Source organism: Achroia grisella, unplaced genomic scaffold (genome assembly GCF_030625045.1).
Source record: "Achroia grisella isolate CSIRO2021 unplaced genomic scaffold, CSIRO_AGI_Agris_v1 utg770, whole genome shotgun sequence".
Taxonomy (NCBI): Eukaryota; Metazoa; Arthropoda; class Insecta; order Lepidoptera; family Pyralidae; genus Achroia; species Achroia grisella.
Window position 1 is genome coordinate 3,439,209 of NW_026713016.1, and position 22,123 is coordinate 3,461,331.

The 22,123-nt window shown below is 31.5% G+C and overlaps 1 protein-coding gene and 1 non-coding gene across 5 annotated transcripts; one reads left to right on the plus strand and one right to left on the minus strand.

Annotated features, from left to right (window-relative positions):
* The first annotated feature begins 5,542 nt into the window (after positions 1–5,542).
* Positions 5,543–20,902, plus strand: LOC131850509 (synaptic vesicle glycoprotein 2C-like). 4 transcript variants are annotated; one of them, XM_059200755.1, is made up of 13 exons: positions 12,157–12,173; positions 12,593–12,648; positions 13,394–13,498; positions 13,597–13,653; positions 14,147–14,308; positions 14,732–14,894; positions 15,777–15,898; positions 16,748–16,989; positions 17,634–17,839; positions 18,297–18,556; positions 18,773–18,932; positions 19,512–19,639; positions 20,272–20,902. In XM_059200755.1, the coding sequence occupies exons 3-13, from the start codon at positions 13,447–13,449 to the stop codon at positions 20,325–20,327; spliced, it is 1,608 nt and encodes a 535-aa protein (XP_059056738.1). In that variant the 5' UTR covers positions 12,157–12,173; positions 12,593–12,648; positions 13,394–13,446; the 3' UTR covers positions 20,328–20,902. The 4 variants fall into 4 exon arrangements, with proteins under 4 accessions (XP_059056739.1, XP_059056740.1, XP_059056738.1 ...); XM_059200757.1 differs by lacking the exon at positions 12,593–12,648 and having other exon boundaries at positions 12,061–12,173; XM_059200754.1 differs by lacking the exons at positions 12,157–12,173; positions 12,593–12,648 and adding an exon at positions 12,948–12,986.
* LOC131850582 (5S ribosomal RNA) lies at positions 8,612–8,730 on the minus strand. The gene has a single exon (XR_009357849.1). It is a non-coding gene; the product is annotated as a 5S ribosomal RNA (ribosomal RNA).
* Positions 20,903–22,123: the final 1,221 nt, after the last annotated feature.

Below are 22,123 nucleotides of genomic sequence, written 5' to 3' on the forward strand. Positions count from 1 at the left end.
ATAACAGTAACAAGATACCAATTTCGTTTGTTGATTAGGAGAAGAAAAATCTATTCAGGCTCGACGCTAGCAACAATATTCGTAGGTACGTTTTAAATCAAAAGTAGGTCTTATTCTGTTTAGACAGTTATTTTTATCGTTTCGCCTACAGAAATAATAAAATTCCGCCAAGTTAAGAAAATGACATATTGAGAACAATCATTTATTGATAGATGATAAAAATTATTTAGATCAAGTCTTTGCTAGGCAGACTTGTAGGAAAAGTTATTTCTAAGAAAATTATTAAGCTGAGATAAACAATCAGAAATTCGTTTCACAAATACGAGTAACTTTATTTACGCTTTTGACAAATAACCGAATATTTTTTAAATAAATTAATTCAAGTTTCTTGCATTTTTTTTATTATGATTAGTCTGTTTTCGAATAAGTGGTAGAATAAAAAAAATGAATATATGTCGTCACCATGTGGCGCCGTACCCCCTCATGAGTTGACTTTCTGAAAGCCTAATATTTACAAGATGATAATATAGTCTCGTCCTTGTAATCTCTTTATGTAATTCAAAATTTGAAATAGCATACAAGCTGACGGACATAACGTTATCATGTGATAACCGTGATGCGTTGCCATTCCAGTGGGCTAACACGTCATATGGTTCTTCTCCTGTAATTTCACTGCCTAATCTCACCCTATGACCGAAATACAGCGTACAAACTTCTTGGCAGCTGTGAGAGTGAGGTACCCACGCATATATAAGAGAAGACAATGCGCCTCTGGTAAACATATTAAAGTACTTATAAAATATTGCTATCACAAATAGGTCCGTATTTGTGGTTGCCTCGGAAATTATTCTGTTTATCTACTTCCACTCCCTTCTTTTTGTTTATCCAAATGTGGATACCTTACAGGTGGGCCTAGTGTACTTTCTATATTCTTAGAATTACAGAACCCCAGACGCTGAATGTGCAATCTTAACATTCGTTCGAGGTGGTCGGCTCGTGACAGTCAGCAGTTAGTTTGTTTTCAATATGTAGTACTACTCTCATATCTGGGAACATATTTTCTTAATACTATTGCAACGTCCTGTTATGCACATCACTGATAATTATAATTGACTAGTGGTGCAACCAACTTTGCGCGTTTATATTTTTAGATCGTCATCGATAATAATCAAACCATAACAATAAATAAATCATCTATACAGCACTATGTATTAATTGATTATTAATTTAATTAATTAAATTGTAGGTCGCATATTGATCATAATCTATCACAAAATCAATTATTGTCCTCCTTGGGACGTAGTTTTCCCAACTCTCTTGAGCCTGTATGTTGAACAATATTTGTATACTAGTTGTATACAAAATTTCATCATTACATTTCGTCCTTTTTAATGCAACGAGTAATTATGTATCATCATTTTCTGTACACGCACTAACTGTAAACATTTAATAAATTCCCAAAACTTAAACATATCAAATTTTGTAATCTTTCTATCTTTACTGCATGTATTTATATTCTTTGCGCATCAATTTTAGCAATTTTCCATAGATTAATTGTTCAGAATAAGAAACAAAATATACTCGAGTTATTATAATATGTAACAAATAATCTTACTACCAATACATATACTATTTTGAAGGATTTGTCCCAACATCAACATTTTAAACGATCAACATTTATAGGTCACTAGTTGTTACCCAGGACTTCATCTTCCTGTTTTTTAAGGAATAATATAGCCTATGTTCACCCTCGTGATCTATATATAAATTAAATTTCATTTAGATTCGATTATTTGTAACAGGTAACACTTTCTCATTTGCACCTACTATGAATGGATTGAGATACGAGAGTAAAATAATAGAAAAATACATTCAGCAAATGTACCTAAATATTACCAAATACATAGAAAGTATTTACTACTGTTGTAACTGATCCTTTAAAGAGGTCGAGGTTTAGTAAACACCTATTTTCTTTCCTTATATCGATTTATATATTCGAGTCGCGAACATAGGTGACCCTCCGATTATTACGTGTTTTGTTTATTGCCTAATAAACACCTGGGATAAACAAGAACAACTTGTCGAAGGCATAACTAGTCAACAAATAAAACTTAATAACTCACATCACACCCTATGAGATTTTGAACACGCATTGGCCTTTTAAATCAAAGTTCAATCTTCCGTGTGATTGAAGGACTGTTGGTGAATTCAAGTTAGATATGTCGGCAATCGGCACCGACCTTTACTACGACGTTATTTGCATACAAAAAATGTTTTTGGGCAAGAAATAGTGAGTGTTACACATACCCAAACAAATGATACATGACAAAGTTACAAAAACTCTTGAATTTCCAAAGTCAATTGACCTACCAATAACTCATTGTTTGTTGTTGAAATGAAGGATTTGAAAGTTTATAAAGAAGATACATTCAGTTATTGTTTATGTATATATAAAGTGGAAACCATGAATTTGAATTCAAAATAGCACAGATTGACAGTATTCTATATTAATAGATATGTTCGGTCACATTTCTTTATTCCGAATTTATGCGGGTAAAGCCGTATGATTTAGTTAGTTGTAATACATATCGAAACTGGTTGTTATTATGAAAGGTAGCCTATATCTTTTTAATGAGATTTAAATTCGTTATCAACCTAAGCTTTCCCTTCAGTCGCTCATTATTTTCTCGTGTTTGTTTGTTTTTATATATTCTGGGAATTATTTGCTTCTGTATACAAAAATATAACATTCATATTATTTTGGTGGGCTCGGTGGTCTAGTGATTTAAACACCGCCTTACTATGGTCGCGGGTTTGATTTCTCTCACAGTTTCCAACTACAGTGAAAATACTGATCGCAAGGGGTAAAGGCAAGAAAAACAACTCCGTTTATAATTAATCCCAACATAGAATGTTGCTGTGCTTGACCCGACCTTGTGGGCATATCACATAAGGTGTTAAGTACAACATACATACATTACAATGTTACAAACTGAACATTTTGGGACTAATGATGATATATCTAAGCTAAGCTGATGTTATTAAGTGGTAAAAGTGGGTTACGTATGTAATCATGAAATAAAAAATAATTAGCCAATTAAAAAAAAATATTCCGCCTATAGACAACTACATTGTCAGAGAATAATGTGGGTAATTTTTCCCACAAGTAGCGTCGAGGTTTAATGTGAGTATAGAGTAACAATATAATTAAATCAATTCCTTTAATAAAAAAAAAACAGTAATGGAGCGAAATAATCGTCTTTAACAGTGGTAAATCAAAAGTTTTAAAAATAACATCTTCTTTACTAGTGTGAACAGATATTTAATAAAGTATGGTATAATACTAAATTAATGTAATAATTGTAGTATGAATTGAAATATTTGAGCGTGTATTTCCAAGAACATGTACATACAACAATTTATGCATATTAAATTTAAAAACCCTGTTATATGTATTGCGACGAGATTTGCTCGTAAAATTAACCTGAGAATTTTCCTGAGACGACAATCTCAAGAAAATTAGATTCCACCAGGATTACACAGTTGCCATAGTACGTCATATAAGCAATAAATAAACAAGCATGCAACCACAGAACTCATCTCTTTTCATTCATATATGTTTAGTATAACCATAGTACTTTTGAATTTGAAAGGTAAGATAGAGATATGATAGTGAAATATTATGGAGTGATAGTACTCGTATCTTTAAAGGGAGAATCCCTTCTTACCCCGAATTAATTATTTAGGACATGGACATGACCAAACAGCACAATATAGAACGACCGCTTGTTTGCATTTCATTCCTTTAGAATAAAAAAGCAGACATTTTAAATTCGTGTCGACAATAATAAATTATTTGAAGAAAACCTCATTAAACGTAGTCTCAGATAAGTCCTTAGGGTACGACAGGCTACTCTACCACTTAAAAACAATCTTCTTATGTATCCAATAAAGAATTTCATCGCTTGTGAAATAATTTGGTTATTCTCGATACTGAACCACAAGCTTCAAATAATAGGATTTGGATAATTAACTTTATTATATCGACTTATACGACTGTAATGACCAAAATAATTGCAACTCATACATGTATCGAGGCGCATGTTTGAATCAATCTCTTAAATAATTACAACAATTAGTACATACATTTACAACACATATGAATTTCGTTGCATTCTCTCTCTTTCCAGAATGCTCTATGAAAATTAAAATATGAGATGTACTTCTATTTTTATAACGAAATTAATAAACACGTTTTAAAATATATAATTGATAGCCTTTTCATATTACAATAAAAAGCACACTGGTGTAAGTCAAATTGCAGTTACGCATATTTGGTACTGTACATAGAAATCAGTATATTTGTATCTCCTATAAAATATTACAATTTTAATAAACGCTACTTGTATATAGTGTCTATTTAATTGCTTCCAATAAATAGAATAATATAAACTTTAAAATAATGTCAACTTTATGTTACTTGACATAATCATCTCTATATTAAAAGCACTAATTTAATGTCCCTATGTCCCTTATATACATTCGTACAAATATATTTCAAAGAATAAACTAATGAACATAGCAATTTTTATCACTTGTTGCGTCCGTCGTTTAATGTGGGCCATGCAATGATACCCCCATGTTGCGCACTTTTTATACTCATATGTAATTGTTATGTTTACATTGACCTACTGGATAATGCGTTAATTATGTTCTAAGTAGGAAAATTGTTTTCTCATCCTAACGATTTTATATTAACGCATGATAAGACAAACATGTTATTTTTATTTACGAAAATAAATTTTATTACGTGTAGTCACCGACGCACTGGGGAGGCGGAAAATATAAGAATGAAGAGTATTTGCATCAGATCGACCTCCACGCCGTCTTCTTGAAAATCATGGATTCCTCGTAGATTCTATATAATAAATAGGCTAACTGATCTGACTTCAACGTCATCCTATCATCGTCCAGTAGCACCCGGCTGCGTATACCATTAGTGCAAGATTATATAATATATGGTGCACCATTATATAATATGTAATGTTTGCTTAACTATGATATAACTGTAGAAATATTGATAGACCACAATATTTCCATTATTAAAGTGTAAAAGTGAGTACATAAATCAGATATTTTCCGAAGAACAACTGACTTATTCCGAATGATTGAAAATTCTTCTGTTACCAACTAAATCCGTCCAAAGCACCACGTTCATTTATAAATTCAGACCCTCGTTAACTAACAACAGTGTTTAAAGTATTTAAAACGTCAAGAGGCCTCCACTTTGTTTACCTTCGACATTGAAACTTGGGTGCTTGCTCTCGTAATGAACTTACGTAATGTAAGCATTATATAAAATAAGCAATAGTTATCAACCGCTAAAAAGTCAAGATGGGAGATCGATGGTCACCGTAACTGCCATCTAGATAACACGAGATGAGTGATCGCGAGTGGCCTTATCGTTATCTTGTACCGAAGGAATCTTCAGTAAGTGGCGGTAGCAAGTCGACATTCGCACAGAAGCCTTTGTAGGCAGCACGCGGCATCCTTGAGGCGACCGCGGCGCACGCGACTAACTCGCGGAACGGCTTGCGTACGCGCATCTACCCTTGCAGTGTCGTAGTAGGGTGACGATGTTACATCGATAATACGTCCGACTACACTATATCTCATACACGTGATCTCATTGCGGAGTTTTTAATTTAAAAGTGAAAGAGTGAAATCGTTTTCCCACAATGGGTAAGTACTATATACAATTTAATTTATAAGTGTATGAGTATATTTTTATTAATTATATCGCAACTTTAAGGGATTGAATTTAAAACAAAAAGAAATAAGACATACTAAAAAGATAAATAAATAATATAACGTATATGTACATACTTGAATAGATAACTTTAGACACAAATGTTCAAAGATTGTGACAAATTAATTCATAGTTTTGACAAACAATAACTGTAAGACTTATCCCCTAGTAAAATTTTCTAAGCCGTACACTTCTTAAATGATCTTAAAGGAGACTAGTTACTTGTCAAACAGTTTCTTGTCAAAATTTGGAATATTATCGCCGAATATGACTCCACTGAGTCTATTCTGCACTCGCACAAAAACTATTGTTATTCATAGTATCTTTATGGAACATAATAATTGCTTGAAAATTCGTAGTAACATGCTTGTCACTCAATATTAACGTTTGTGACAATTGATCGCTTTTTAGAATTCATAGACGACGTAACACAAGTTCTGTTATACTATTATAGGTACTTATTTATACCTATAGTAGTGTAAACATTAGTAGGTATGCGACAGTTGAAATATAATTCCCTATGACTCTTGGCCACGGCATTACGCGTGAACATCTGGACCAATTCCACTTACTCTTTTTTGTTATGTCTGTTAGTGTTTAGAAAAAGTTCTTACGAATTAAAAAAATAAGAGATTTATTTTTTTTACAATTGTACCAATGCGAATACAATATTCATACTTAAGACAGGACATCTGTCAGCTAGTCAACCAAAAAAATTAAACTTTTATACTCTGAAATCGAAAAATTCCAAATAATAATTATAAACTAACATCTCCGCGGTAATTAAGCTGCACTATTAAAGAAAAATCTTAGTTTCCATAATATCTTTCCAAAAACATTTATTTTGTGATTTTGGTTTCCTTGGCATATAGATATAAAGATGTACATTGTACTATATACAAGTGTTCACAGTTACGATTGACAGCACTTGTTGCTTAAATGTGATAAAACACGAAGTACCTACATACTTATGTACCAAATATCTACAATATGTCGTAAACGGAAAACGAGAGAATTAGGTACATTGTTTTAACCTTTGCTATTCTAAAAAAAATATTATAAAATATGTAAATAATTTTCATTCCTTAACTAGGATATTTAAAAATAGAATTAGCCCGAACAAAGCAAGCTAGAGTTGCGATAGGAAAATTAAAACTTATATGACATTAAAATAATTCTACTCATGTACTTAAAACTGATGTATTTGACTAGACGCCCTTCATTATTGTCTAGCATTTACCCCAGTATTTGGGATTAGCAGTGTCTTCTTACGCGTCTACAGTCATCATCAGGCATTATCCGCTCGTATGATGACTATGTAAGTATAATATGACTCATATATTCATCTTACGCTTGAAAAAGTAGTATTTAATAACTTTCAAAAATTAGATACTTTTAAAGATTAATACTTTTTACATAATCTTTTTATTAGGTTATATAATAACAATTAGTATAAAACAGGATTAAGTTATATAAAATATTATTTCAGTGATATCATGAATTCATTACGAACTATACGTATCTGCAAAATTTTAAGATATATATAATATTTCAGTATAATCTACATTACACCATGTATTTCCTGAGCAGAATTTATACTGTGTTTGACAGAAATATTAAAATACATGTTTTTTAAATAGCAATAGTATCATACTCATGAATACAAATTATTGTCTCCTGAACTGTACAGATTAAACCTACTAGTATAAACTATAAGTAATGAGGTGTCCTAAACTGCTAGATCACCAATATCTTTAACCTTAGATAATAATGATTTGCTCTGGTTACTATTAACAAATTATATTAATCCGAGTACAGTAGTAATAAAGGAAAAAATAATAATAATAATAGCGACCTGACTATAGAGTTCTATAATCACATTCAATACGGTTCAGAACGAGTTGTTTTAGAATTATTACTTCCCGATAGCTAGGTATTTTTTTTTTTTAATTAGAATGGAAAATAAATGAAACCACTTAATTGTAAGTAATAACCATTCTAACATATCACGTTATCATGTAACTACCGTGATACCACTCATGTGTTCCGGAGAATTGAGATATAATGTCTGTTATCCGGTCACGTCACTGTTTTATCACCCTGCAACTAAAACACATCTTAAAAAACTGCTTGGAAGCTGAAATAGATAAAAACTGTACGCATGCTGACGACATTTGACAAAGTGAACGTAAAATCAATTTATTGGCCATTTCTGTCAATGGCACTAGAGAGGATGCAATAAATGATGTAATTTTTTATGATTGTCAAGAATCTACTTACATATTACGTACATTGAAATGTTCCACATATATAATAACTACAAATAAATATTTAGCAAAGATATATAAATTTTAAAGTAATCATTACACGACATTCTCATTAGATAAATATTAACTGAATTTATGCAGTCTAACGATTCGAGATATGGGCAAAACCCAATAAATAAGAAGTTAGAATACACAACCCCTGCTAGCTACGCTATCAAATGAAACGAAAATACTAAATAAATAATATTTATTCCTTGAAAATATTGTGTAACATACAAATACATATACAAATGGATCTATAGATGACGATTTTTTTTAATTCGGTTGTATGTAAAAATATGGCCATACTACCTAATAGTATAAATTCGAAAGCCAGTTCAGATTTTGTGTAAAAACAAACATATAAGTAGCAAGTAACAGCTAATGCAATGTCCTTTAAACAAATAGAAACTGTAGTAATAGAAATAATAATTACTAATTACCAAAATTAAGAATATGCTGACCCTGCGATAACAGTACTTGAAAATGTACAAAAAGCCAACGTCACGTGGTGTTCCCAGGCGGTCACCCATCCAAGTACTGACCACGACCGATGTTGCTTAACTTCGGTGATCGGACGAGAACCGGTGTTTTCAACATGGTATGGACGTTGACAATTAGTATGTCTAATTTTAGTATCATATACTACATATATTCTTAATAATTTGAACAATTGAGAATGTGTTAAAAATATTAATATCAGACTTATAAGAATATATTAAATATAATAAATTGTTAGAATTCCATCCCCCGTGATTGGAAGACTAATTTTGTAGCATAACATACGAGTTTGTATGTTTCTTTACAAGAAGATGTGAGTTCAAATCCAAGTGAGGTTGAGACTCATTAGTATTTTTTCTGATTGTGCCACCACATATTAATTGCATTGACTTAATATTGAGATTAAATTCATTATATCTATTTGTAAAAGACCAATACAAAAAAAATTGCTGACTTTGAATATTCATGCAATTATGGTTTGTGTAAAGTAGGCTGTATTCAACGCATGCAACGACGCGGGTGCGAACTAACTATATGCAGTTCAGTAATGATCATAGTTTCTCATAACTCAGTATATCCTATGTAGCTCAAGGACCAGCCAATTGATGGGATTATCTGATCATCAATCCAGTCATACACATACATTAACGTCCGACGAAAACTGCTTAGAGTGGTTTGTTGCGGATTGTACTTGATTGTGATATTGCAATGTGACTGTGATGCTAACAGTACAGTATCAAAGAAAGATACAGTTGATAAAATGAAGTCATGTAACTCATCATGACGAATTAAGTTCCACGTTTCTAGGAGAACCAGGTAGATGTTAACTTAATATGGCTTAATATAGCAGTGATGACTGGCTCATCCTTCGTAGTCGTGAACGAGCACTTCCAGTAAAAACTAGTTTGCTCTAATTGTTATGATGGGTTTCTGTGTATATAAAGAGTTTTATTATAACTTTATATATGTTTTAATGACTATAAAGAAAATACAATGTAGAGTCACGCACCATTGATAAACGCAGAGAGAGAGAGAGGCACAGATCACTCAAAACATAATGCTGTAGTTCTAGCACAGATAATACCTACTTTAGCATGACAGTTCCTAACACTAATCACTACGACTGATTTAATGTTATTGTGTATTTATTATTTTGACCCGAATAATTTGTATTCACTCATTTCCACCTAAAAGTGTAAACTTACAACGGTTATTTCAAAGATCAACACGCAAATTTCTTGCTCGTTCTTCTAATGATGAAACAGCTTTCCCAATGAGCGGTAGATTAAAAAAAACCTCATCTCAATATCTGTTCAAAAGCGCTTAAATTAAACTTAATTTAAACAAACTTGTTTGAATATAGGATTTTCTACTGTAATAACATGCATTAGTAGCAATGGGCCACTTGCCATTACTGACAAAGTATACCACTACACAATAATACTCACCCCTAATTATTGAGTTTACAGTCATGTGATATTCTACACAGATTAAATATACTTTTTTAATCTGTACAGTTGAAAATTATTGGTATTAATATACAGGCGATGCGCAGGGAATTTATTGTGTGACAGTGAAATATTACCCTACCGACAAATTTCTGGTACCATGACTGGAATGTGAAACATTGCGACGTTGTAACGAAAGAATAAGTACCTACATATATACATACAGTACAATGTAAGCAAGTATGTTTTGATCGACAGAAATCTAATCCAGACTAAATAGTATGAACAACATAAGATTAAATTATATCGGACTAGCTGTTCCAGCGGTATCACGAGCATGAAATTTATAGCCTATATGTAAATCTGACTACGGCTCCAAATCCGTTCATTAGTTTTTGTGTGAAAGAGTAACAAACATCTATCATCTATCCATCCATACTCACGTTTATAGTACGCGTTATAATATTAATAAGAAAGATGCAATAGGAATAATCCATATGCGTTGGGTTTTCAGGAAAATATCGCATACATAACGTTAAAAAAATATCTAACACCAAAAAGTTGTAAGAATAGCAACTCAAAACGAATGAATAAAGCATAATATCTAAGTATATTAGAAAAGAAAAAGAAAACGTTAAACAATTAAAAAAATGAAGTTCCATACGAAGCTGTTAAGAATCATGGGTTATCTGCAATATCAGTACAAGTACATAAACTGCCGTAATCCTGTCTCTTCTTTACCAAGATATTAATTGACCACACTGACGTCATTCTACGCTAAATCAACATTTCACAGACATTCATCATTCCAAACTTCGACACATGCTTTTCAATGAAAGATTAGACCATTAATTAATTTACACTATTCATATGTAAATCCGCAATTACCACTAAAACTTAGTATAATAGGTAAAACCTATTACTGGCGCCATTTTATTAAGATGAATGAACAACTATTTCAATTGATAAATCTTCATTAGTTCTGTATAGAAACACTTCTTTATAGAGATTTATTAATGTATTAGAAAGTTTAATAAACAGCAAAGCTCACCTGCTAAAGAATGAAATTAAAGAAGAAAATAGGTATTTTATGGATGATAATAGCACGGTGATCTCGTTTGCTTCAAACCTGTGTATTGGAGGAGCATTTAAGAATGAAAAAATAAGAACAAAAGCATTTTAATTAGACCATCGTGGAAAATGTTATTAATACAACCGGATGACATTTCTTGTTATAACAGTATGTTTATTAAAATAATTTTAATCTGTTGTATAGTAATATCAAGACTAAATATCAATTATTAATAAGAACCATGAAAATAATAAACGTAATTATTGAAACATATCATAGGTCAGTTCTGAATAGGTTTCTTAGTTTGAGTTCGACCAAACTTCCCTTTAAAAATGGGTTTTACCTTTCTAGAGCCCAAAACAGCAGCGCAATGCTCTCCACTCTCCACTGGAACAATCTCTTGATTTGATATTTACTTTTCTGTTAATTGATAATTAATTTTTTTTTAAATATGTAAAAACGAGTCGTGACCCCTTCTACCAAAAAACGACAACATAAAAGTTACTTTTTTTATAAATTGTTGCCATATAAAAATAAAGCAATTACTAATTTTAACAATTATAGCAGCCAATTAAACGTTAAATAGTTATCAAACAAAAAAAGAAATTAGTTGAAATACTTAAGTGGTTATCACTATACATGGCGTATAAATTTACTTGATGATTTTGACAGTGTGTAAATTTATTACATAATTTGATTATGTAGATATATACTAGTCAATCAATCCTTTTTATCGTGGTACTGAACTTATTCATACGTAATATAAAATCTATGGGTTCACGGAAAATAAAAAAAATATTTCTATAGATGCCTAGTTTGTCACATTGAATACTTGCACATGAAATTTTTTTCCGACAATTTGTTTTCTTGCTACCAAAAATTATATTTTAAGGACATTTTGGTATTAATTATTATTAATATTATTGCCTTCATATTACTGTATCCATTTGTAAAATTACTGTCCAAATCAATAAAGGTGTTACTGCAATTAAAAAGCTTTTTATCAAAATTATTTTTTAGAATTAAACCTACTTATGGTATTTACTTTACATTTTATTAATAATATATATAATATAAAAATTAATACATATTTCGCTCGGGCACGCCATAACTTGAAAACTACTACTCAAGTTTTATCGATTTCATTTAATTTATTTTTTTAATTGTTTTCTAATACTTCGTAGAAGATTCTTACGTAATGAAAAATTACGAAAATTTGATAAACTTCAGTATATAGTATTCAGCGACTACTTTAACTTCTTGAAACAAGGACTGGACAATAGGCCGGGTCAACTAGTTATTACCTTTCTTGACACTTGTCGTATCGTTTAGGGTCTACTACTCTATTAACTAAGTATCTATATAAAATATTAACATTAACTAAGTATATTAATAATGTTATACCTATTTATACAGAATCTTATCCTAGATTGTTTCCTATCATACATTGTTTCAGCACAATAAATAAATGTACACACAATAAAGTAACAAAGCAGTCGCCTTATTATGTCAGTTAGTAGATTATTTTATTTATGACGGAGAAGCCCTTCATCTCATGTTCAATATAAAATTGATTAATCATGTAGAACTATAATATTAGAGTAAATATCTATTGCTACTTGTAATACTGTTGTTAGATAAGATAATAACTATGATTGCACTCTGTTTACAGCATAAATAAATAGCCTTATGTTGATTTAACTTTTGGGCGTTATTTAAAAATACAATGAAGTCTATATGTACCTGTATATTACATGACGGGTATATTTACAGAATCGTTATTATGAAAGTTGCACAGCTATGCCCTTGATATACTTGCTAGTTTTGTTACAATTTTTATTAAATGCTAGGTAGGTAGCTGGATATGTTTTTATAGTTGTTTTTCTTACGTAGAATTTCAGACAATATTGTAAAAATGGTTTCTTTATGACGTGTATAAATAATTTTAACAACTTGTAAATATCGTAACTACCTATATATATAAAATGTTAAAATAAATTATTATAAGCGAAATATATTACCTACGTCTCTTGAGAGACATGCAAAACATAATCACAAATAGAACGAAAAGTTTATCGAACAATTTTCTCACCAGTCAGTAAAATGAAGGTAGACAATTAAAAAATGTTGAAGTAATTTATCAATAGATCATAACTAGTTTTGTTGTTAATGAATGCTGTTTGAACTAAAACTACAAAATAATAATTAAATTACTACTTCAATCCTTCAATAAGTGTAAGAACTTCAAAATTTACAGGAAACCTTCACAATACTGTATTGTTTCAATGTAGCTCTGTATATAAACGAAGAATGAGTAACGAAACGCATATCACATTAATGAAAATCCGAAAGCCTATTTTAGCAGTTAAGTGCACTCATAAGTATCTTATCTCAAGTCAACAATGTGTACAAATAGGTAAGGAAACAATAATATAAGTGCTAATAATTCATTATTGTTTACAGGTTTGGACTTCTTAGAAAATGGAGCTGATTTTGAAGCTGCCATTTCCGCCACCGGTATGTATATTTTGTTATTCATTTATGTTTATATTTTTTAATTGCACTTTTAAAAATTATACAATTTGGCGAGCTTAATGCTTAAAGCTTAATAGCACTATGTAATATTATGATAACTGTGTTTTTACTAAATAATGTGATTCACTTAGTATTTAAATAAAAAAATCTTCAAAATTTGTACAGATGCCGTTATATTATAATATAATTAAGAAATAATGAGCTATTATAACAAAGAAACATTAATTTAACAAAATTTATGCAGTTAAATTCTTAAACTCGATTACGTTTTATTCTAATATACCCAGATGTATATAAACTAAATATATTCTTGCTCATAATAATACCAATATCAATTAGCAAGGACATTACTCAACAAATTGTATTATTTACTCCAAAAGAAACTTAACTTTATAATATTCAGTAAGATTTAACCCCAGTGAGAGTATCACTTAGTACCTAAGTAGTGACTTTAAGTTATATTTTATATTTGCAGGATTCGGTCGCTTCCATTTCTGCTTACTGGCGGTCACTGGGCTGATCTATGCAAACACCGCGATTGGCATCACTATTGTTTCGTTCGTATTACCTGCCGCAACATGTGATTTCCGTATGACATCTTCCGATAAAGGGTGGCTCACTGCCGCGCCTATGTTGGGTGAGTTTTAAATCTTATTCTTCTGCTTAGGTGCCTGTCTCTCACTTATTTCATTAACTCCTATCAACCGAAACATATCTTACTTTGTAAAATGTGTTTCGGTTGAAGGGAGAGACAAAGCAGTGAAATTACAGTGTAGTGTATGACATCTTAATGCTCCGAAAAGGCACCTCCATTCCGAAGGTATATAATGTAATAAATAGTATTAAAGGTAAATAAGGTTACATAAAATAGGAAATACATCTAAGAATAATTGCATTAAAGGTACAAGATTTCTAGTCTTGTTGTTCTCATGTTGCTCTCTTACTGTGTTATGCAAGCCGCATATTGTAACTTATTTAGATGCTAAATTTCATAAGGAAGAGAAGGAAATAGAATTTATTATCATTAAGTATCTAACTATGCCTATTTACTATTGTGCAGGAATGGTACTCGGTTCATACTTCTGGGGATCCTTGGCTGATACAAAAGGCCGCAGAGTAGTGCTGATCTCAACACTGCTCATAGACGGAGTTATTGGCATCGTGTCCTCATTCGTCCAAGTCCTCTCCATCTTCATGGTCTGCCGTTTCGTTAACGGTTTTTGGTACGTACTAAAGAAAACGAGCCATGTGATACAGCACGTGACTTTATGTAATAGATATATTTGTAGCTATCGCGTCGGAACACATAACGAACAATAAGTCTTAAACGATTGTAGATTCTAATGCATACCCACTAAGACTTATTTCAGAAACAACGAAATTTACAATAGCCACTATAACACTCGCATCTGTGTATCGTCACACGTTTCCCACAATAATTACTCATAAATAAGACATGAAGTAGTGTCATCAACTCCTTCGAGTTACGCTTTGAATCAGTTAGCTTAATAATTAATTAATCGTTTTTTAGAATAGTTAGTAACTCATACGTATGAGTTATATTTAATGGTAGTATTATTAGTACTAGTATTAGTATTAGTAGTAGTATTTACACATTTAAAGTTTATTCATGTGCCGATGTAGAAAGAAAGCTTTTGTCGGTACACTTTTTCATCCCTTAGATGTCATAACTAGGAGAACAACGAGAAACCTCTTAACCCAAATCGTCTTCCACCAGCCTACTGGAGTGTTTACCAAAATCCAATACTACAGTCAAGATAATAGTCGCCAGACAATAGTAGCAAATGGCAAATAATAGGGTTATTGTTTCTCTTATTTATGAACAATCCCTTTCTTAAAGTGGTCATAACCCATAATATACATAAGTCCTATATCTAGCCTTCGACTGCACGACTGACGTCCTCGTTGGTCTAGCGATTTAGATTCGATGACCTTACTTGCGATGGCCGCAGATTCTCGCAACAACCTTTTTTTTTTTACTTTAACCTATTTTCAAAGTATGATTGTTTGTTTGGGTGATCTGGGTGTTTTTTATGTGTATTATCATAATTTTCACTTTTAAAATATACTTTAATGTATTACAGCATTGCGGGAGCCATGGGTCTCGTCTTCCCCTACTTGGGAGAGTTCCAGGCCACGAAATACAGAGAAAAAATCCTCTGCTGGATGGAAATTTTCTGGACTTTAGGTGTCATAATATTACCACGTAAGTTAAACATGTTTTGACATAAATAGATGTTAAATGAATTTATAGGATTCATAACTAGTTAGTTTCTCGTATTTATAAAGTATTCTGTAATTATTACACGAATGAATATGAATGGTAAAACAAACGTGATTTAATACTATTAAAAAGTTTTATAAGATCATAATTTTAAATATCATTGGTCAATTAATGAAGCAAAGAAATTACCAATTTGATATTAAAACAAAATTTACAAAAATTTTCATCAAACGATTTTCTTTTGTTTCATTACACAAAATAAAATCAACTGGTGAATTTACAGCTATAGAATTATAATAAATACTGCTATTTCCGTTTTCTAGATCGTTCCTTTGAGTAGATGTCTTATTCAAATAGATAAAATTAAAAAGTTTATTCCGCCAACCGCTAAGTTTTACATATAGTAGGTATATAAATAATGTTTAGCCATTCCTCTATGAGTTGTGAAAATGAACAACTTGAGACAAGAACACGATAAACTATTCAACAACGAATGTTGGTACATTTTTCTCAATATAGGTATGAGTGGTTATTAATATATGGAGCAGATTAATCATAACCCTCTTTTATTAAGTTAGGTTAGCCGTAATTAATTAAAACTCATGATTATTCATGGACACAATAAAACAAATTCAATTAACACCAAACTTCTCGCCTGTTTTAAGTCTGCATTGTAAAATATGTTTTTAGTTGAAGGGGGAAATACCACGGGCATCACATAATTTGATGCATGTGGTGATATTCATTCATATATATATAAGCGACGGTTATGTACCACTAACTATACCATGGACCATATTTCTAGTTTCAATAAAAATATTTTATTCACAGTGATTGCCTGGGGCATCATTCCCATCACTGGCATTAGAATCGAGAGCGGAGGCTTTTCTTATGACTCCTGGAATTGGTTCGTTGCTGCTTGCGGTTTACCCTCAATTTTACTCGGAGTTTGGCTCTTCGCTTTCCCTGAAAGTCCTAAATTCATGATGGAAGTTGGAGACTACGATGATGCCCTTAATTGCCTCAAGAGCATTTACAAACAAAACACTGGTGATGACGCCGATAACTATCCCGTAAGTACAAAAACTTTAATAAGTAGAAAAGACTTTGTACAATGTCGCCTTCACTGATACCTATTCCTTCACTAGTATATAGTACAAGTTCGTGAAGGAATAGTTTGAAGAGCTGCAATATTACTGGGTCCCTGTACACGTATGCACACTTTTAATTGTTATACTTTAGCAACGAAAAGGTATTATTGCCGCCATAATGCGAACACAACGTATTAACCTGACTAGGTATTAGATGATGATTATTAATTTGTTTCTGGACTAACAATTACAATTGTGTAATAAAACTATAACTGCTAAAGTCTGACATTAACATTCACATACACACAAGTAGAGACACGTTGTTCAATGTCTATAGACAATAACTATTGCAGATAAATAACAGATGTATAATGTATAAAATTGCAGTCCAGACCATCTTAATTTCTATCTGGATATGAAACTTCATTTATTTGAGCAATTATACAAAATATCATTAGATAGGTAAGAATCAACTCTTATATCTACATACTCATCTCATATCATACTCTTATATCTTATAAGTACATGCCATTCTTTACAGCTACTAGCTACATTTTTAAACAATTCATAATATTTTAATGAAGTTCTGGGATGAACTATTAAAATTTGTATTTCTTATTTTACAGATCAAAAGCCTCAAGGAAAAAGTGCGAACCATATCGGTGGGATCCCAAAATTCCCAAAAATCTGTTCGTAGTCTAAGCATGCGCAAACCTAAAGACCTGAAAAGACTGTTTGGAGAGATTTGGGTACAAACCAAGGCTCTTTGCAGGCCTCCATACCTCAAGTACACCATTATCACGTGCCTTCTCCAATTCGGCTTAACTACCAGGTAAAACTTACCTAACTCCATATATTTGCTCGTGTGTTGCATACTGATTGTAGTTAACATGACGAAGTTTAAAACCTCAGCGTCTATCGGTAACTATTGTACAATTGAATTATGACATGAATTTATCCAATTGTGTTTATAGCTACTGAGATATAATATGTTGAAATCTGAAATAGAATTGGTAACCTAAATTTGGAGATCAACACCACTAGATTGATATGTATATGAAAAACTTACAAGATATTAATCATTATCACCCAGTACCTATATATCTGATAGTCATATCACCATGTCGTCAAGAAATATCTTAAACTTTTTCGTTTACATAATGTTTGGTAAACTGAATCAGTGTAGGTATATCACTAAATCGCGCTAACATCGTACTGATCGTTTTCTTATGAATCTATATCGTAGTATCTCTATACATTCACTAATAATAATTTTTAATTCCTTTCAGTTACTACACCCTCATGATCTGGTTCCCTGAGTTGTTCAATCGTTATGAAGAGTTTGAGCAACGTTTCCCCAACACCTCCGCGTCAGTGTGTGACGTATCCGGTATTGTAATAGACGAAGGATCCGAAGACCCATTCGATTGCTTGAAAACCATAGACAGGAATGTCTACATGCACACACTTATTGTCGGTCTGGCGTGTATTCCGACCTCGCTATGGCTGCCTTTGTGTGTACATAAACTTGGTGCCAAATTCATTTTAAGTAAGTATATTTGTGGGACAAATGTCAAAAAATGTTTACAATTTAAATCTACATCTTTTATATAAGATTTGATGACTTTTCTTTCAAATTACAATGGTTTCCATCGATTGCAATACTATATAATATATTACAAACAACATCTAAGGTTTTTTTAAAATTTAAAAGTACGTACCTACTGTATTATTCAACTGAGGTACTAAACCGTCAAAACAATAGTTTTCAGTTTGTTCCTTGCCGGCATCACAACTGTATTGCTGTATTACGTCGAGACCTCCACTCAAAACTTGGTTCTGTCCTGTATATTCGAAGCGCTGACCTCACTTGCCATCAGTGTGTTGTTCTGCATATTAGTCGACTTATTCCCTACAAACCTCAGGTAATGAAACATGATATAGTAAGCCTTAGTCTAAAATTTAAAAATACTTAAATTAGAATTCAATTTATATTAAGTAAATTAGATCATCATTCTTTAACTAGACCACAATAGACCTACATGGTTTACGAAAAAGACGAATAAAAAACTATTCTATCCAAATAATATTTTCCATTGTCCTAATTAAATATTTGCACAAACGCATAATCAAACATCTTATCTTTCAAAATTATAAGCAACTTAATGAAGTCATAGTTAAAAATATATAATATCTCTAAGGACATTGCAAAGTAAAACAATCATATTAATACATAATTTAAATCCTAAAACTCATCCTTCAAGCCCACGCGAACAGCACCACAGACATGAAGTCTACATGTAATGCCAGTCGTACCTCATGACATTCTGAAGGTCTAAAGTGGCATGCCTCTGTACAGTTATTACACTGTCATGTCTCCATCTTCAACCGAAACACATCTTACAAATCAAACTGCTTGGCAGCTGATCGCAGACTGAGGGGCTCAAGCAAACGACTGTTTACAAAGTCTACTTCTGTATACTTATATTTATTATCTTCGACAGGGTAATGGCAGCAGCGCTATCACTGACAGCCGGTCGAGGTGGTGGTCTCATAGGAAACCTATCATTTGGTTACCTAATTGACATCAACTGTATTGTACCCATAGTCACCTTCGCGTCATTCCTATTCAGTAAGTAGTAACAATTCTTAAATAAAATGCTAATTATACAGATATTTAAAATTGGTCTCTACAAGCTACCGGCTCCAATTTCGCACTGGTGCGATTATAAGAGATCTAATACAGATTTCAAAATAAAATACATTAGATATTAATTTCTGTAGGTAATTAAAATGGAAAAAGAAACTCCGCTACACATCCTATGTGGTTGTAGCCCACTCGTTCATAAACTAAATATGTATCACCTTTGGAAAATACATACTCTATCCTGTGGAGAGAAAAACCATCACTCCTAAGAAAACCTTCAATTCTTGTCCGTAGACGGGCCTAGGCAGCAATTGCTATTGCATATTGTGCTCGCCCTTTTTTAGAGCAAAAAAGGGCAGCTATAATACATGTATGCCGGTGGTAGGGCTACAGATCTCTTTAGAAACGAATAATTATTCTTTGAGTTTGTCTATTAAGTCTTTTCAATTTATAATATTAATTGCTCTAAATTACCTAATACAAGCAATATTTGTTTCCATAATGTAATAAGAGACATTAAATACCCGTGACAAATGATTGTGCATCTAATATGTATCTTATTTATTATTTGTATTTACATTGCATATCAATTTCATTTTTTCCTTTCTATTTTTCAGTTTCCGGTTTCCTCGTCTTCTTACTGCCAAAGACCGGACAAGAAGCTCTAGACTAAACGAGTTATTGTTTGAAATATAGTGCTAAATAATTAGACTGTTTGCAATGTGTAGAGATCGCAAGTTCGGAGTGGTTGTACATATCATTAATTCTGCCTAGCCTCATCCCGGCTCCACGAGGTCCCTATTATTAGGATGTAAATATTGCATAAATAAGTATTATTTATTTATATGCCATGAGTGCTCTGCTGATCGAATTGACACTTCGAATCCAAGTCCGCACCGTTCAAGAAATACAGGTATTATTGTAATTTAAAATAGTTATTTCGATTGTTATTTCTTGCACCTTGCGGACTACGAGACACTTGACACTCATTATAGCGTCAAGGGTTTGTTTGGTGGTACCAATTCCGAGTGTTAACAATTACTGCGATGCAGTATATACAGATAAGAAAAAACAGTATTTTAGTGTTGACCTTAATGTAATGTCTTTAAATTATTATACTTAATTATTAAAGATTAATTTACCATACCATATTGTTTTATTTACGTTGAATATTGATCTAAATAATGAATTAAGAATCATGTCATATTAACTGTCGACAACTCAACAGCATGTCATCTCTGCCAACTGTATATTGAAATAATTTGTTTTATTTTCGATGCATGTCGTCACTATACACTAATATATATATATTCATGGAATTAGTTGTTTTATTTTCATGTCCGTCTTAATGATTAATTTGTCACTGCAAATTATTTAATATCTGCTATATATATCAATTATATACTTAGATGCTACCAAGTTCTATAGATTAGCTCGAAGCTCGCTTTACACAATAGCCGCGGGTTCTATTCCTCGCAAACATCTGTATCCATGATGTAATCTGAGAATAATTGTAATTATCTGGGTGTTATCTATAAAATTTGTATTTGTATCAATTGTGTACTTATGGATATGTGTGATTTGTTCAGGATTATTATTATTATTATATCTAAGTTATAAGGCTAACGCATCATAAATACCATCGACTCTTTACTAGATGTTAATATCTATTGAAAGAAAAATTCTTGTAACTGCTTCTTTATTTATTTTAGGCCTTTTCATTTTACCGCATCACTTAACATGAGTAGCATCATTTTCCAAAAATGTACCATTCACCAACTATTCTGTTTATTGTTTTAATAAATTAAAATACACTTCTAAATACGTAGACCATTACAAGTACGTATATAATTACAAGCTTTATGCTTGGAGGAATAAAAGTCTGTGTACAAACTTAAGTTTATTAATTTACAAACAGATGCATTTAGATATAATTACAGACAAAAGCATAAACTTCATAATAGAAAATAGTAATACCGACTTTGTAATTTTATATATTAAACATGGCTTTTAAATCACAAATTAAAAATGTGTATTCCATTTCAGATCAAACTAATCACCATTTTAACGAAGATATACGTGTTGGTTAGCTTAAACTGTTTTTTTTAGTGACTTTCTGTATAACACTACTACATACGCAAAAATATCTTTAAATTAGCAGTATTAGTACTGAGTGTCTGAAGTTTTTGTTTGCATGTCCATCGTCATTATTCCAAACAAAAGAAAAGATTTCAATGCTTTATATTTAATTTAAATTGGTTTACATTTAATCTTGTTTCATAGAAATCAATTCAAGCGTTTTGGAATTATACATGATGAATGTAATGTTTTAAACTTATAATTAAATATTATTAATAATATATTACTATGTGCAGAATATATTAACAATTTTATTGCATGCAGCATCTTCATTGCAGTGCCTGTGAACTTGTGCACATTAAGCAGTATTCGAAATTAATTGGTTATCAG

Coding starts and splice junctions, on each gene's coding strand:
- LOC131850509 (XM_059200754.1), top strand. Junction 14,895..15,776: donor CGTTTCGTTAACGGTTTTTG/GTACGTACTAAA, acceptor AATGTATTACAG/CATTGCGGGAGCCATGGGTC. Junction 18,933..19,511: donor TTATTCCCTACAAACCTCAG/GTAATGAAACAT, acceptor TATCTTCGACAG/GGTAATGGCAGCAGCGCTAT.